The sequence below is a fragment of the Anser anser genome, assembly GCF_964211835.1.
Source record: "Anser anser genome assembly, chromosome: 19".
In the NCBI taxonomy this organism is placed as follows: domain Eukaryota; kingdom Metazoa; phylum Chordata; class Aves; order Anseriformes; family Anatidae; genus Anser; species Anser anser.
This window is the reverse complement of record NC_139740.1, coordinates 11,347,647-11,365,005: the sequence shown is the minus strand read 5'-3', so window position 1 is coordinate 11,365,005 and position 17,359 is coordinate 11,347,647. Positions and strand designations below refer to the sequence as shown.

General features: G+C 42.0%; 1 protein-coding gene across 22 annotated transcripts in view; it reads right to left on the bottom strand.

Annotated features, from left to right (window-relative positions):
• Positions 1-2,227: 2,227 nt before the first annotated feature.
• The window catches only part of RHBDL3 (rhomboid like 3), a 73,815-nt gene continuing 58,683 nt past the window's right edge, over positions 2,228-17,359 (bottom strand). For 19 of the 22 annotated variants that reach the window (XM_083805421.1, XM_083805422.1, XM_083805427.1 and 16 more), the window contains 4 exons: positions 13,083-13,195; positions 10,294-10,394; positions 8,338-8,398; positions 2,228-7,615 (listed from right to left, as the gene is read on the bottom strand). In XM_083805421.1, coding sequence (XP_083661547.1) covers positions 7,344-7,615; positions 8,338-8,398; positions 10,294-10,394; positions 13,083-13,195 — 547 coding nt within the window. In that variant the 3' untranslated portion in view covers positions 2,228-7,343. The remainder of the gene's footprint in view (positions 7,616-8,337; positions 8,399-10,293; positions 10,395-13,082; positions 13,196-17,359) is intronic. The other 3 variants (XR_014574029.1, XR_014574030.1, XR_014574031.1) reach the window with 3 other exon arrangements.

The following is a 17,359-nucleotide window of genomic DNA, read 5'->3' as shown; positions in this document are numbered from 1 at the left end:
GTCAGAGAAGAAAATAAAAGTATTTGAAAAAAATTTACTCTCATCTGTATCAGCCTTGAGGAGTAATAGTGTTTTCCTTCAGGGTATTAATGAATGAGTGAAACAATACCTCTCAATAAAACGTCACTGTCTGCTGCTCTTACATGTTTTTAGCAAAGTTGGAGCACTGATCATTTAGTATTTTGCCTGATCAGGAGTTAAGTGCTCAAAAAAGTCCAAAAACTGGTAGCTGGAATCTGGCAGTAGCATAAGAAAATCATCCTACTCATACTCTCCTGTCCTTGTGCCTCCAGCTGAGAGGAAAGTTAGGCCACAGAACCCTACAAGGCCAGATATTACATGCGATAGCTTTAATATTTACAAAAGCATAAGTCAGTCACAGCAAGGTGGTGATAAACCTTTCCTGAGCTGCAACCAGAAACACTTACTTAATGTAGTCTTCATCCCTGGAGGTTTTCATGAACAAACTGGATGAAGTGCTGAACAACCTCTGTCCTCATGAGCAGGAGGTTGGACTAGAGAGCTGGTGAGGTCCTTTATAACCTGAGTTATCTTATCATCCTGTAGCCTGTACTACACTCATTTAAATTAGATTTTTGTTTTATTTGCTATATCAGTGATCACATATTACTTTAAAATCCAGATATTTTTAACCTTCACCTATAAAACTTTCCTTACTGTAGTTCAGGCTTCTCCTCTACAAGGTAATGAATTGATCAGTATCAGTCCCACTGAATTTACACGCTCTTATAAAAAGACTACAACTGGAAAGCTGCAGTAACAGCTTTTTCTGTTGCGAATTGCTTTTGCTGAATTTTGCTAGCACTGAAGGTGGCTGGCATGAAAAATGTAACTGCTTTCTGCAGCCTTTGTTTTACCATCACTTTGCTTTTATCAGCTTTACAGTGACTTTGCTATTTTGCTTAATTTTCAAACCTGTAAGATTTATATTGCAGTTTTTAGGATTTGACTTAAAACCCTTGGGGCAGGGGATGGGGAGCAGCAAACCAGACGTGTTAAGAATGCAAGTTTACCTTTAGCTGACAGAGACCTCTCACAGTTTGAAAGATCAGGGTCTGGTTTCTTTTTTTTTTTGTCTGTCTCTCCCTCCCTCCCTCTTGAGAAGTAGCATATAAACCAATTAGTATTTCTCTTTCCAACACTTAAGAGCAGTGCTTACTATACAGCATATGATTGGAGTTATGGGAATAAAATAATGAGTTGTATGAGTTTGTATGATCAAGGATGAGTCCCAAGGCTGCCAACTTTTGGCTCCTTTCCTGCAACAGATTTTCTGGAATTGGTAATAATCTGTCCTTCGGTTTGCCTTTCTAAAATTATTTTAACCGGCTAGAAAAATATATAGTGTTAACAGAAACCAGTTCCTGTACTAACGGACAAAAATAGATGAAAACCTACCTTACTTACCCTTTTGCAGAAATTCCACAGCTAGTGAATAAAGAACTTTAAATGCCTCAGAAAGCTCAATTAAACACAGAAAACTACTAGGAAGAGTTGAATCCTGCATAGAGTAGCAGTAGTCTGCCTCCCCTTAGGAGTAACAAATCTGGCAGGGACTGCTGCTAGTTACATTTTCATTTCTTCAATTTATACTTTAACACAATAGTTCCCAACAAAAACACAAAATGTTTTTCAAAATAAGCCTTCCCCTTTTATTTAACAACTAAATCATTCAGAGATTTGCTGCAGAACTTCCTGGATACATTGTTCTCACTATTGGATCAAGAGATGAGAATGTATTGGTTCTGAGATTTTAAGTCTGATGTTAAAAGACAACAACCTTCCACCCCCTAACCCCCCCCCCTCTTTTTTTTTTAAACAGTCTAATGTACTTGGTCTTCAACTTCCCCTCAGTTTTGAGGTCACTACTGCTTTAAAGCTTCAGTTGTTAAATAGTTGGACAAGACCTGAATTTTTAATACCAGTCACAAGCTATTTCTGCATCCTTGTTATACCTCATGGAGAAATACAGCAGCAGTTCACTTCCCTTTTATCAGACACTTCTAGAGAGACATAAAAATGAGTTATCAATGTCATTATTAAAAGATTACATTTCAGAGCTCAAAACCAATTGATCTTTGGTTAAATAGTTTGTTAACTGTAGACAAACTTACAAAATTGTCTTCGAAAGTTTTTTCTTGGTTGATTTTTGGCATGTGATGTAAAACAGCTCTACTTGATTAAAAAAGAAACAAAACCAAAAAAATCCACCAACAAAAAATTTAATGGATTCTGCACTCAAATAATATTGTTACAACAAAAATATACAGAATGTACACAATACAAAAATATTTGGAAACATATCATAGCGTGTTACCTTGCAAATATAATTGTTTTACTTGACCTTAACAGGTAAGTAACATTTGTTCAATATTTTAAGGCAGAAAATTACATTGTTTAGTGCTTTGTGTTTAACATTTGGATGTGTTGTTAAGATTAGTAGCGTAAGCAAAAGAAAAGCTGCACAAGTCTAGCTTTATTTGCAAACTAATCAGACACTCTGGGGGAGTCAGGAGACAGCCAGTGACTAACATATCTATTAAGCTCACTGGAAATTAAGTGGGGTTTTTTTGCTACTTAAATGAGGCCTGCAGAATATTTTGTGCTCTGTATTGTAAAGTACCCTGAAACATAAGTTTTCTGGCATTTCAAAAATACCTCATTAGAAAACTTTTTCCAATTAAAAGCTATTGATTAATAGTGACATTACAAATACATTTACCTTTAAACAAGCTTTGTTTCTGTCTTACATGTGATTCTTTCTTTATACAGCTGCACTGTTTTCATTTACAACCAGCTCTCAGCTTCAGTGATCACAAAAGGAATTTTTGAGCCATGTTACAGAACACTGTGAAGCAGCCACTACTATAAAAGAAACACAACAGCAGTGATATTCAGAAAAGAGGCTAAAATCCCAGAAGTGCTTTTGTTCTCTGGATCCTAGTTTGCCTCCAGAGGTTGCTGGTGTTGAACTGCATTCATATTTTCCAGTTTCACTTCAGGTAAAGCCAGTGGATGGGGTTTCCAAAGCAACTGGGCTGAGCTTGAATCCATATAAATGGATAAACTGAGTTCTTTACTCACTGAAATATGTGTGAAAATCCTACCCACGATCCTATGAGACTAAATATTGGCACAAAACAGCAGCTGTCTTGTAAGGTCAGCAGATAGCTGTTATTTTTGTCTCAGCTCTAAACATGTCAGATTCCATTCTTCATAACCCAATTCAAATTGAAACTATCTAATCGATTTAAAACGTAAGGGCAGTATAATCCTCAGAAGGAGCAAGGTCTTGGGACACAGAATCCCTAAGCTTTATTTCTACTACAGCAGCCTCCGAGAATTAAAATGTCTCTGGCCTCCCCCTTCTCCATTGATAAAATACTTCCTCCTGCTAAAAGAGCAAGTACTGAAGAAACACAATATGCCACATAAGTGCTAATCTTCCCCATTAACTAATGGGGAAAAAAAAATGACGTGAGATGTTGGCTTAAAAACTCAAAAGTGAATTCATCAGCATTTCTACTACTCTACACCTCACTCAGAGATTGTTTCTGGTAAGTTCCTCTTCCATCACTCCATTCCAACCCTCCCCCTCTCTTCCTTATAGAATTACTGATGTGTGCAAAATTAATCTCTACCTGCATCCAAATATTTAGGAATAAAAGTGCCATTTGCAAGTCCCATTGACTTTGCTCTACCAGTTTCTCTTCCACTGTCTTTCCCATAGCTGTCTGAGCTACTTCTCAGGTCTCCTGTGGAATGAGAGATCAGCAAAAGGCTCTGAGTTGGACCCCGTCTGTGTTGTCTCCCTGCGGCCGGCAGGTGTCCCTGAAGGAGCTGTACAACCAGCACCCCAGGCTGCGCTACTGCTCCCTGCACCCATCCTCTCTGGACCAGTGCTGCAATATACTTACTAAGTGGGAAGTCCTGCACAGAAACGGCTTTTTTTTTTTTTCCATGTGCTGTGTCCTCATTCAAGGACACAGGCATAAAATAGCTTCCTCTAACACACGCTGTCTCAAATCTGTGCATTGGTAACAGTCCTTGTCTTTCTGGCACTTCACATCCACACAAAAGATTCATATTTTATCCAATTCATGTAAAATCCTGTCAGCATCTGAAATAAAACCAAAACAATCACCAAAAGCAGTCCCTCAGTGGATGGCTCCTTCAGGAACACATTGCTGACTGTGATAAGTTGGAACCACAAATGAGCAGGATGGAGAATATTAAAGCTCTGACATAAGCCAGCAGCATCAAGGACATCTGGAGGTAAAAGAAAAGCGTTTGCTGTTAGCTCTCTGGCGCTGCAGCACTGTGGCACTCCTGGGTGCATTAAAAAACAAAGTAACTGGGTTTCCTGATACTCTGTAAAAATATAACAAATTTTCACAATATCGGTTTAGTGATATAAACAATTATAAAAACTTAAGCACTTCATCTGCTAAGAATCTATCAGCTTATGGAGTCAGGAGCAGTATTACAGGCTCTGCATATGACCTGCTCAATATAAGGGGAGACATTTCAGCTCTGATGAACAGGAATGTGAGAGGGTTTCATTTCTTCAGAATAAATCTAGTGCTGTTCTGAAGTCTGACCTTTCTGATCCCGAGGGCTGCTTGTAGATTTCCTCAGACAGGGCATGGGACGACAGGAATGGAAGTTGCAAAGATAAACAATAGTTTAAGAGAAAAAGTCAAAAGCTCAAAGTGAGAGTTTTTTATTTTTTTTAAAATTAGTTCATGTAAACTATGTTGACTTACGGATGAAGGACCAAAGAAGGGCACCTGTACTACCCTATGCAGCTCCCTTGTTCTCCTGAGTAAAGGCAAAGATATATTGGCCAGGGTGAGGCTGATGAAGAAAGTGGCAGCCCTCGAACCTGTAGCTTGCTGCTTCACCACAGAGCACATCACTGGCAGGCACAGAAAGCTTTCTTGGGAGGAAACTGATGGGTATTAAGTAGCTTTTGGCTGAGAAACAAAAAATAAAAGTTAATCAGTGCATACTGTACTCTGACAAATTATAGACAAGATAATCTGGGATTTATTGATATTTTCTAACTAGAATTTCAAAGTTTTAGGAAAACTTGCAAGGGAACTCCCACTTCCTGCTCAACTTTGGTTTAAAGGCATCTGCAATCAGAAAGGTTGCATAACAGGTGAGGAAAGAATGTCCTCCTTATGCATTACCATGCTTTCCTCAGTATTCTAGTTCCCCTCCTTCCTGTTTGCCTATGTCTCCCTACGTCTCCACCAGTATGAAACTCGCTGGCAAGCTCCTGACCTGAAGCAACACATGTAAACTCTTTCGACTGCTTTGAGCTGGACCCAAACTGCAGAGATAAAAATAGAATAGGGAATCAGTCCTCTTCTTTGAAATGAATGGAGCTCTGACCTTTGTACCTTGATCTGAGGGCCCATGAACAACACGCCAGCCATGCAGAACAATAAAGGTGCTGTTGCCCTCAGAGACTCCATTTGTGTGCACAAAGGTGGCAAAACTTGTTCCTTTTGCAGACAAGACTCATTCCAGGTTGTAGAAACACTTTCCTTCTCCCCCTTCTCTTTCACCGAGGCAATAGGATTTTTACTAGCAGATACTGTGGGAGAACTTCAGCCTTCCAGAGAGATTTTTGCTATAAAGGCAAGTAAGTGGACAGATGATGAATTCTCAAGAATTTCCCTTCTAGAAAGCAAAGCTCCCACTAGTTTGTGGTATTGTCTGGCAGCACCATTTACACAGATGAGAGAATAAAGCCCGTGATACAGAAACCCTTCACTACAGAGAAAACCGAACTGCTACACTGCCCATGAGATGTGCTGTGGAAGGCTCTGGTGGCTGGGCACAACATGCAAACAGAAAAAGGAAAAAAAGGAGCTAGTCTAGGCCAAACCGGGTGGGCGTAGCGGGGAGAAAAGGAAGGCATCCACATTTCTCAACTGTGGTTTGGCAGCTCTCTAAAGTAAGAAGCATAACAACAAACACCTTACAGAGGCATGCACCATACAGACATTCCAGTCTGGCTCCCAGGTCCATGCAGGCAGCGTGCATCATGCTGCTTCATGGGCTGTGCTACAGACCAGATTCCTAAAACCTGGGCTTGACCTATCCTAAGCAAAAAGGCATCACTGCAACTGACTGCTGCTTGAAGCCCCTGATCTTCCATTGCCTCAGAAATACTTGCCATCCTCAAAACGTAGCAGTCAATTTAAAATCAGCTTTATCACTTTCACAATGATCACTGTAACACTCCTTCGACTTCAGGTTGAAACCGGTGGTATAAAACCTGATTCAACTCCACTGACTTGAGTGGACAAACCTGGCACCAATCAGAGTGCATGGCTGTGAAGTCCCCACCCTGTGCTGCTGCGGGTGATCCAGGTCCCACTTACACAGCAAGAGCCTGCTGGAAGAGTGTTACAGGCCACATGTTGTTACAACAATATGCCCAGAAACAAAGTGAGAAGAAAGCAGCACCTGATTGTCAACTGATAAAATCACAAATGAACATTTGCCCTTCTTTTCTCCATCCCCCAGGAAGAAACCCCAGTCACACTCTGTAGCTACAACAGGCTGGGGGGAAAAATAAAAATCAAGCAAAATATGCACAGTAAAAGTCACCTCTGGCTGAGTGTCCATATCACTCTTTAAGAGTTCCCAAGGTTTATAGTGCAATTGCGTATGACCTGTATGGCCTGTAGTTGAAGACCAGTCTCCACCGCTTTGGGTGATCAGGATTTGCTGACCCCTTTGAAAGGTGCGTAAGACAGGTTTCACCAGAGGCTTAATTTTCATTAAGGAATCATTCAAGTAATTAGACAGTGGCACTGGTATGGCTGAACAGTCAGATGTATCTGTAGAAACCAAATTCAATCTGCCTTGTGAGTATCGTGCAAATCTCTAGTTAGTAACTGACTGCTCTTTTTCCCTTCTAATGTTCAGTAACTTTGAGGAGATTCATTCAACAACTGGCTGCAATTCCAACACTGACTCAGAAAATGCAAATATCCCATACAAAATATTGATGTGTGCTAACAAACCAAGTGATAAATGCCCAGTTTCAAGCTGCCCAGTGGGAGCCCTGACAGTGAAGAAACTGCAGGGTCCAGACCAGGCAGCACAGTACCTGCTAGATTTATGAACAAACAGATCAATCCATTCACTCGTGAGATCTTTAAGTGTCTCCTTCAGCACACACTTGTGTTCAAAATAATCATCCTCCCCTAAGCTAAATATAAAAATAGATCCTCCATCTTGGCTCATATAACTTAGCTGGCAGATGACTTCTGCTCTCCAGAGGTTTCTGTCCCATGCATTCAAGGAGGGGGAGGTAGTTTCAGATCCAACAGGCTGTAGGCAAAAATGTTCCAGAAGATGGCAAACACCACGAAAATGAGATAAATAGAAAGGAAGATCCACCATAAAGTCTGATCTTGGAGTCTCTGCTCATAGTTCCTCAAGATGATAACTCCAAGGGTGATTCCAACCATCACCCCTCCCAGGTGAGCCATGAAGCTGGGGTGTGGGCATGGAGGGTAAGCAGAGGGATGGAATCGCAGCCACACAGCTCTTCCAAATTCAAAACTCACTGGAACAAAAAAGGAAAACCAAATTAATTGTATAAGTCTATCCCTTCTTAAGTCCATCTTTCAGGCAGTGCTACAGCCCTGAAGAGACAGAGTAAAAGAGAAACCACCTGTTTTTTTTTTTCCAACCACAGTTGTGTAAGGCACACAGAGATGATGTCTACCCAGTGGATGGTAGGTGGTCTGGCCTTGCGGAAGAGTAGACAGGTGAAGGAATATTCCTGTTCCAAAATTTATATCAAAATCATTTAAAAAAGGCCTCCTCCCTCTGTTAGACATTGAAGACAATTGTCTGTGATGAACACACAGCTTAGTTTCCCTTATCATGCCACCCTAGGGATAGGATATGTCTGGAAGATAATTCATTAATATGTGTATAATGCTGTTGCCGTCCCAGATAGAAAGTGCTCTAGGATGCCTAAACATGAGCATTATGAAAGCACTGCTTGTTTGTGAATTCAAAGGCAAGATGCTTAAGTCCCAGATCTTCACAAATGCCACAAGCTACAGATGTTGGCTAACAACAAATCCTCATTTACAAATGCTTATGTTGAAAGCCAAAATCTGCATTTGAGAGTGATGTGGTTTCTGCTGCCAGAAGGTCCAGCTGCAAGTTCCTACCAAAACTGCTGCAAAGCCAAAACACCCTGAATCAGCACAAACCCTTATGACAAGGACAAACAAGACAGGATTGCATGTGTGCCAAGTATTGCACGATACTTACTACAGATCAAGGCAACAGCCATGCGCAGCAGTTTGAATTGGCACTTCATTCCTGACCAGTTCTGGAGAAGAGACAAGGAAAACAAAGTGATGCTGCATGCAAACCTGGAGCGATTTTACATTCGGATCTGTACTGGAGGAGCATCAAGGGCAAACATCGCTTGGAACACATCCCTTTCATTGCCTTTACCACCTAGCTCTGAATTTTCCACTCACCACACCACACATAGATCTGTCAATCCCAGAGGACATAGCCATAAAGAACCTATTATAGACTTGTCCAAGTTATGGACAATCCATCGTTTCTTTGCCTGGCAGTCTTACTGACTTCCCTTGCCTGAGATCCAGCTGGCCTAGCTCTGTCCCTGACATCAGCCCGGCCTTTGGCTGGCCTTGCCATTCTCCAGAGGTTGGGAAGAGCTCCCACTAGCCACTGGCGACCACAGACAAAAGAAACAACAAAACAAAGAAACAACAAAAGCAAAGAAACAACAGATAATGGAGAAAGATAGGTGCTACTGTAGCAATTGCTAAATAGCTTTGGAGGATTCCAATGAGTAGTGAAACGACAGGCCATTTTACATTATAAGAAGTCTGGGAAGGTAACTGGTGAATACTATCCACACACCTCTGGCAGAGCTTGTTCCTCTAAAGCAACAGCTCCTTTGTCCCCCTCTGACCCTGTGAATCTCAGTGTGAAGAACCCATGTCTGCATTACCACCCTATGAGGGAGAACAAACACCCTCCTGGTTCTCTTTGACACAAGACACTGAAGAAAACCTGTGTAACAGGAGGCATTTCACCAGCAGAAACACTGTAATATAGGAGCATGTTCTCCCCTCCGCTCCTTAGCTCTGTCAGACACTCAAGTGACTTAGTTTGGCAACAGCTCCCAGCTCCTTCATGCTTTGAAAAGCTTGAAGACAGCAAAGGAGACCTATTCTGCTCAGGAAGCTGCTCACTCCCCCTACTCCCAGACACCACAAAGGCTGCCTGGAGCAGCACCATTGCGGGTTGCAGCCCAAGCCTACTGATTTCACAGCATACAAGCATTAAACACAAGGTTTTCTTTTAGGTTTGACACAAGTATCACCACACACACGCATGTTTTCCAGAGCGCACACAACAGACCTTCTGTCTCTACTGCAGCCAACTCGCATTATCATCCCACTCAGACCCCAGGGAAGGCTGGATTACCATCATTTTTATGGCTATTCTGCTCTGAAGTTGCTGGTACAGGACAGACATGCATTCCTGAACCACTACACATAAATCCTAATCAGATAAAAAAAAATAAAATAAAAAGCTTTCTCAGCAAAACCATCGTCGCCTGACGGTCAGCTTAGGGGCTGCACAGGCAGACGTGCTGGGCTTTGCCACCACCTTTCTGAGGACCTTGGATGTGCTGCTGTTTTCAGGCCTAAGAGGAACGACAATGCTGATATTCACTGACCTTTGTAAAGTACTTCTTGAGGTGAAAGAGCAAAAAGATAGCATCACTACTATGCCCAGGGTTCAGCTTCAGTCTGGGTTTTACAAAAGCGGATAAGGGATATTCTGCACATAAATCCATCAAACACTAAATTTCTTTAGGTGCTCCCTAACACAACATGATGCTTTGCAGACAGAAACAGCTCTGCAACTTCTTGCAAGGGGTTGGAAGAGAAGGAACTGACTGGATCTGCAGAAGAGCTGATAGCCTGAAGTACACTGATAAATCTTGGATTACACCAGCGTCTTTGGCTTCTCCCGACAAGCTGCTGGCCATCAGTGCACAAAGCCACCAACTACAGTGTCATGTTTCCATTCCAGCACCAGGCCACTGGGACAAGACAACCGGGCAAGCTCTGAATGACAAACAATGGGGTCAGACCCTGTTTCCAGTCCCTCGGGTCATCATATCTGGCTGGATTCACTCACTTCCAAAGAGGTTAGACAAGTCATTCTGGTACTCACCATGACTATATTGGCCAAGTGAGCTGAGACAAGTGCATACACGCCTCCGGAGGAGCCCACCACAGGCGCAGTCATATCGGCTACTGACACTGCCAGGGATCCTGGGAGGAAGAACAAGGATTGTCAAAATTGCCAGCCACCATTTCCTACCCTACAGCCCTACCAACTGCCATTTCTGTGTTAACTGCTGCAGGTCAGCAATACAGAGATAAAGAAAAAGGAGAGGGGAAAATAGGAATCAGTCCAATTCTTTCCACCTACTTTAAAAGCATCCAAGCTAAAAGCATCCAGCACAAAGCAGCAACGTATCTTCAACACTATGCTGCAAAAGGTACTTACACCCTGATCAAAGCAACAAGGAAGCAGAAGACAGACAAGTGTCTTTGTCTTTTCCCTCTTCTGAGGATAAAATAGAAGTAGCTCCCGTGCTGGAAAGATTAAATATTTGCACAGTGAAAAGGAACTGGGGACTGGTAACTTAAACTGAGGACTCTGATCAAAGCACAGTACTTATAAAACTGCAGAGTAAAACTACCTAAAAATAACCTGGATGGAGGCAGTAAACACGAGATGGCAAAATGACAGGTCAGTCACATAAAGGCACCACTACTAACAATAAATCCAAACAGACACTGCTTCTCTTTATTGCAATTAGAGGCCTGGACCTGCTCAAAGCTCCTTTCTTTGCAAACTTTAAGAGTAACTGAAGAGAGACAAAGGCAGACTTGGTGTCACAAGGCAGGGTTAATGAAGGTGTTTATGATGAGCAGGAAAGGGGAAAAATGCAACAACAAATCTTGAGAGAGTCATAAGCAGTACAGAATCTTCTAACAGACTTCTTCGCTAATTGCTCAGGTGATTCTGGGTCAAGACAGAGCCAAGGTTCCACCAGCCAGCTCTGCTCATAGCTCCCTTCTTCACTCTATGGCCCTGAGACTTTTCATCTCTTAAGCACTGCCATTAAGGAAAAAGTTAATTAGAAGTTAAGAAAGGATTAATGACAACTTGCAGTTAAACGCTTGGACACAGCACTGAGCACACACTTCTCACCCTGCATTTCCACATGTCCTTTTAGCAAAGCCAGACAAATAAGGAAAAAAACCAACATAAAAGTAGGAAGTGGCCACTGTAGCATGTGTCTGCATTTGACTGTTTATTCCTGGTTGTTTAGGAGCTGCTTTATCTTTAAATTGCCAGATCCTCAGCATACGTATGCTTTTTCCTCCATCTCCTGGCATACATCAAAGAATAAGGCATGTTTAATAATTGGCTAACAACTCAAATAGGTAAAGGCATCATGGGATGCTTTTCTGTCTGAGACTGTTTGATCACCTTTATAGTTCCATCCTACACTAAAGGACGGAAGTTTTCCCTTTCCTTTTGGTACTTTTATTTACTTGGCATGCAATTCACAGGTTACGAGGTATGAAAGGCAAGTCTATGAGGATGTGGCAGCCTGAGAAAAAAATAGGTGAGATCATTCGTGTAGCAGAAACACCAGTAATGCTGGGTGGGCTAGTGAGCCTCGCTCAGGCTCTGGGTACAGCCTGCACAGCCCTAAGAGTTCAGCCCAGCCCAATGCCCAGCGAAGCCTGTCTCTGGCCCTACAGACCCTGCCAGCAAGCCCATGGCCACAGGAATCCAAGAGGCAGCTGGCAACTCACAGCGCTCACTTGCTCTCAATCACGGCACATTCAGTGTTTACTTGCTTTGCTTCCCTGGCACAGATGTGCAATATGTACGTACACAAGTGAAGCCCCATGACTTGTCAGACTGATCTAAGTAGAAGAGTTTGTGCCTGCAAAGTTGCAGACTGGGGACCACTTTAATGCTTATTAAAATAATAGGCAAGGGACTCTGGAGCTGGTCTGCTAACTGCTTTCTCTCCGTTAATGAGCATGGTGTTTGTACCATGCCTAGTCTCATGCCCTATCCCAATTATTCTTTTCACGGTCTCCCTTCTGGAACGCAGGATTTATTAGCACTCAATGCAGCCTATTTTACAATAGCTTTATCTGCTCATTATGAAAAAAATAAAGTTATGAGGCTGGAAAGAAAATCACCATAAATCTTGAGCTAAGGCAGTCGATCCTTGTCTGAGTTCCACTGCGAAGCCCTTGGTTGTTCTCACCCTCTCCTTTTTTAATTAGATGTTGATCTATTGTCAGCTAACTTTCATCACCTCCAAACTGCTGGAAATGCCAAACATAAATAAAAGCAATACAAAACAAACTAAAAATCAATCAAAACCTATGGCTTCATGATTAAATGAATTTCCAGATTCCTGTGAGCTGCTCACAAGCTACAACCAAATACTTCCTGCTTACTCAGGCTGTAGCTGTAGGAACCAGACAGCATAGGACAAATGGAGGAAGAACAGGCACAGGACCTGGGGGTGAGAAGGAGTAGGGGGAAGATTCTTCATGCAGGCATCTATGATAACACTTTTCTTTTAGGCCTCTATGGGACATGAGGAAAGGTACACCATGACAGCACGACTGCCACGTTCAGGAAGACCAGCTACAGCAAGGCTATTTTTTTATTTTATTTTTGGTTGTTGTTGTTTTTAAAGCACGTCTCCTAAACACTATGCCTATGGATAGTTAGAAACAGATGTCAGGTTGTAGCATATTTCCCACTTCCAGCCTCCAAAAGAATTTCAAAACAGAGAAAATCAGTGACTGCTCTTCTCCTATGCCCAAATGTCACAAAACATTTCTTCTGTGTTAATTCATCACAGATCACTTTCAGATGCCTCTCCATCTAGGGCATCTAGAGGTGTAACCCACCTGCTACAACTCCAGCGACATACACAAAGCTGATCCTTGCAGCTCCATGCACCATTTCCAAGGGAACCCCAACCAGGAGCTGAAGGACAACATTGAGTCCAAGGTGTTCTATCCTGCAGCAAGAAGAGAAAGGGGGAAAAAAAAAAAGTTGTCTCCTTTTCTAACTCTTCATCTCCCTTCTCTAACTTTGTGACAGACATATCTCAAAATGAGATCAAATAGCATCTGCTTCATGAAAGTAAATTTTAACACTGGGAAAAAACAATAGTTCCTGAAACAATCAGACCAATAGTTGTGATGTTCCTTCTTTCTTTCCTGCTCAACATCTTTTTATATCTTCCCAGCGCCTTTCAGCCGAAGACCTCACACACATTCAGTTCTTAGTGAGACTTTTCTTCCTTTTTTTTAATAGAAGATTTGAAAAAATGCAAAGAAGTTAAATGACTTGTCCAAAAAATGCAGCAAGATTGCAGTAGAGCCAGGAAAAGCAGCTAGAAACTAGACTCACTCCTCTCCTTTTCTTTCCTGGTGATATAGCTTTTCCCTGCACATATTATGTTGACATAATGGGGAGCAGATATTGAATCAAAAGCAAGGTAAGCCTAGCAGTCCCAAAACAATTACAGTCTCCTCCTGACACACAATGCAGCTTTACTGTTTGTACTATCTGCCCCCCACCCTTTTCTGCTGAGCCAACCTCCAAGTGATCATGGCCAAATTGGGAAGCAGAGGGTATTTTATGTCTGGCTGAAGTTAGCCATCCAGCGGGATGCCAGGTGTAGCCAGTGAAGCTGCTTGTTCTCCTACTGCTATTCCCATCGCACTCAGCAAAACTCCTGTTAAATGCAATGGAAAGAGCAGGGCTAAGACTTGTCTTGTAGCAAACCCTGCTGCACTCATCAGCAACTGTGGGACCACTTGCAGCCTAAAGGGGGAGAGTGTGACAGCCAAGATGTTCGTATTAGGTAAAGACCACGTGCAGCAGATTTCTGCTGTGATGAATCAACATGTTTAAAGCAAGTTCTTTGATATTCTAATCAATAATACTTAACAAAACTGTCTTGCTACTTTTCAAAGCTTCATACAAGTATTTACCCATGGCTTTAACAACTGCAGTGTCTTCCAGTGATGTAACAGCAGCAACAGGCATCTGAACAGGTTCCCTCTTCAATACTCAGCTAGCACCTGAGATTTATTCTGTGCTCACAGGGCTGTGACCCTTGCTAAATGGCCACATAACACTGGACCCAGGAGTATACTCTTTTCTTCATGAAAAAGTACCCGACTGCTTTCACTGAAAGGTGGACTGAAAGGACCCGATGGCACCCTTAGTGGAGAAGACTGGTGTCTTCTGGGGGAAGAAGTGCAAAGTAGGTAATGTAAATCTATGTTGTATTTTATACAAGAAATGAATTGCTCCCCTAGAAATAATTGGTTTAAGTTGCATGTATTTTCACTGTTTTAGTCTTCATGTTACCATAGCAATTTCCCATATACATCATAAAAAAGTGTTGATGGTAAGATAGATGCACTAAGGATACAATCATCTCATACAGGAGGATTAAAGTAGGACCAGAAAAGGCTGCTAGAAACGATGCTGCAGAAAACAGACCTTTCTGGGTATCTTAATGGGTTTGTTACCACTTAATTTTTCTCTAAGAGCAAGTTTATCTCCCTGCATGAGACACTGAGCACCACAGTTTGCCATTGTAGCAAATTAGAGAATGTAACTATGTTTATCATCTTGCTTGGAGCTTTTGAGGCCATGGGGGCACGGGTGTATTCTGGCACCCATTTTGATCCTGCATGTACACAGAACTTGGGAACTAAATTAGGAACAACCAGCAAAGGTCACACAGAGATCACAGAATATAGTCAAACCATCCAAGTGCCCTTTTACCATGGGGAGGAAAGAAGCTTCAGCTGGCAGTTAACGTCATGAGGCAGCGCCTGACATTTTCACACAAAGCACTGGGGCTTGCTTCTCAAAGGCAGCTTTTGTAAGGGCTCGGCAAAGTTTATCCTAGACTAAAGTGACCGCTCTGATTCACAGCTGTTCTTAAAAGACTTTCCAGGAGTGATCCCATTCACTACCTCTCCCCATCATGCTAAGAGCATTGAAGGCTCCACAGTCAATAAGCACCCATAAAATATAATTAGCCTTTGCCGGTGCTGAACGCGTCATTCTTGAAATGACAATTCCATTGATTTATTAAAGACTTTCTTCTTCCCTGAGACCAAACAAATGGGACTGAGCATCAATGCAAGACATTAGTTATGGCAGTGTTACAAATGTGTGGGCCCCCGATAATCAACGTCTGCTTTCCATGAAAGCAGAAGGGCAGAATTTACAACTTTGCCCGGCTTTTCAGCCCTTGACAAAGCTCTCTCCATTGGGACCATCACATGGTCCATGCATTTTTGGAATCTTTCTAGAGGCACAGCCACCCAAGCCTTAGCAACTGCTGCCTTCTTGGACACCTTCTGACTGTCACTAGCTCTTCAAAAAAGCAGACCAAGTGCCCTAAATTAAGCAGCAGTCCACATTACCATCTTAAAGTCTCAGCTGGGAACAGAACAACAATAAATCCCATGACACTGTGTTAGCCTCTCATTTGAAAACAAGATGAGAATGATGGGCTTCCACTACAAACATTATTACCCTTCTAAGATTTATCTGTCCTCCTGATATGAAAGGAGCTTAACACATATGAGTTAGCAATAAGTGAACATTTAGCTTAACTCTAGCTACTGCAAATAAGTCATGGGGTTTATTGTTCCAGCAGGACTCTCCATTGTTCTGAGGGCTATGTAGCTAAAGAATTTGGAATCCATCACAAAAACAATGAGTCTTCTGCACGCCACCTTCACCATTGTTCATCACAAAGCTGGCCACAGATGTGAAATAAATCTGTTATTTTTCAGACAATAAATGTGGAGAATGCCAGAGTACAGCCTGCTACAGATAAGGGTGACCTTACACAGGTTAGGAAAGGAAGCCACAAGTGACACAGGAAGACATTTAAGAGCTGAAAAACTGTCATTGTGCAGGTGCTTCTCTTCAAAGGAATTCCAGAGCAATCTATGGTTACAGAAGTGATACAGTAGAACAACAACAAAACCAGAAGAAAACTCAGATACAAATTAGTTTGCATTAGTTAAAATTAAGTGGTCCTTCTTTTTACAATCCCAGTTTCCCCCACATTCTCAGCGATGGATCTTTCTAATTCTCATTACATAACCAGCCTCACATCTAAGCCCAACGGCCTCCACTTGTAGATTTACACCTCTGTACACAGGATTTTTTTTGAAGGATTTAGCATGTAGAGTACAGATGTCACCACATTTAGAAGTTTCCTCTAGAATTTTTTTCTACTCTCCCCTTGAGTCAAGTCCGTTCTGTCCCAACTATGATTTTTATTTAGAGATCTGAGGCACATCTTGCACTCAAGGGCAATTACACACTGAGGCTGTTATTCCATGGCAGAGAAGGGACATCAGCTTCCCAGTGGAAAAAGGAAAAGATCCTCTTGATCTTTCTGGCCTTTTAAAGGAGAACATTGACTGATTGGAATATAAGCTTTCTGTTTAAGAATAAAGAATCTTTATCCACTTTCAGACTATAAACCACTGCTAAAAATCTTGTTGCTCTGATTCTTCACTGACAGAATTAAAGAAAATTGCAATTATCTGCCAGGAATGTGTGAAGATAATGATCTGAGAAAGCTCACAGAGGGGGTAGAGTGTTTCGTACAGAGATGAACTTTCCTGTGACACTCACTCATCACCATGGCATCACAAACATCACATAATTAAGTCTCTTCGAATCTTGGGAGGACTGGTGCAGTCCAGAAACACAGAATTAGAATCGCCATGCCTTGAATTCTCTTCACAAGTCTGCTACATACCTCCCATGGAATGAAGGACAACTCATTTTACTCTGCATCTTAATTTTGCATTAGATGAACCATTCTCTGCCCATCTGGTCATTTGAGACTGTCAGCTCTTCGGGAACACTGGTGTTTGTACAGTGTGTACAAACCAGGAGGTCAGTCTTGACTCAGGCTTCTAGGCATTACCTCAGTCCCTACAGAAGGGACAACGTTACTAAGTGATGGTATAATATAGGCACAGGGAGTTTAATCGACTTTTCCAACCTCAACTAGAAACTCTAGCAAAAATACAACATATAGTTCTTAAATACCAGTTCAGCATCTCTGCAGACTCGTTACACCAGTTGTACACCTCCTCTAGAGGGACACTGCACTTCAGTCTGG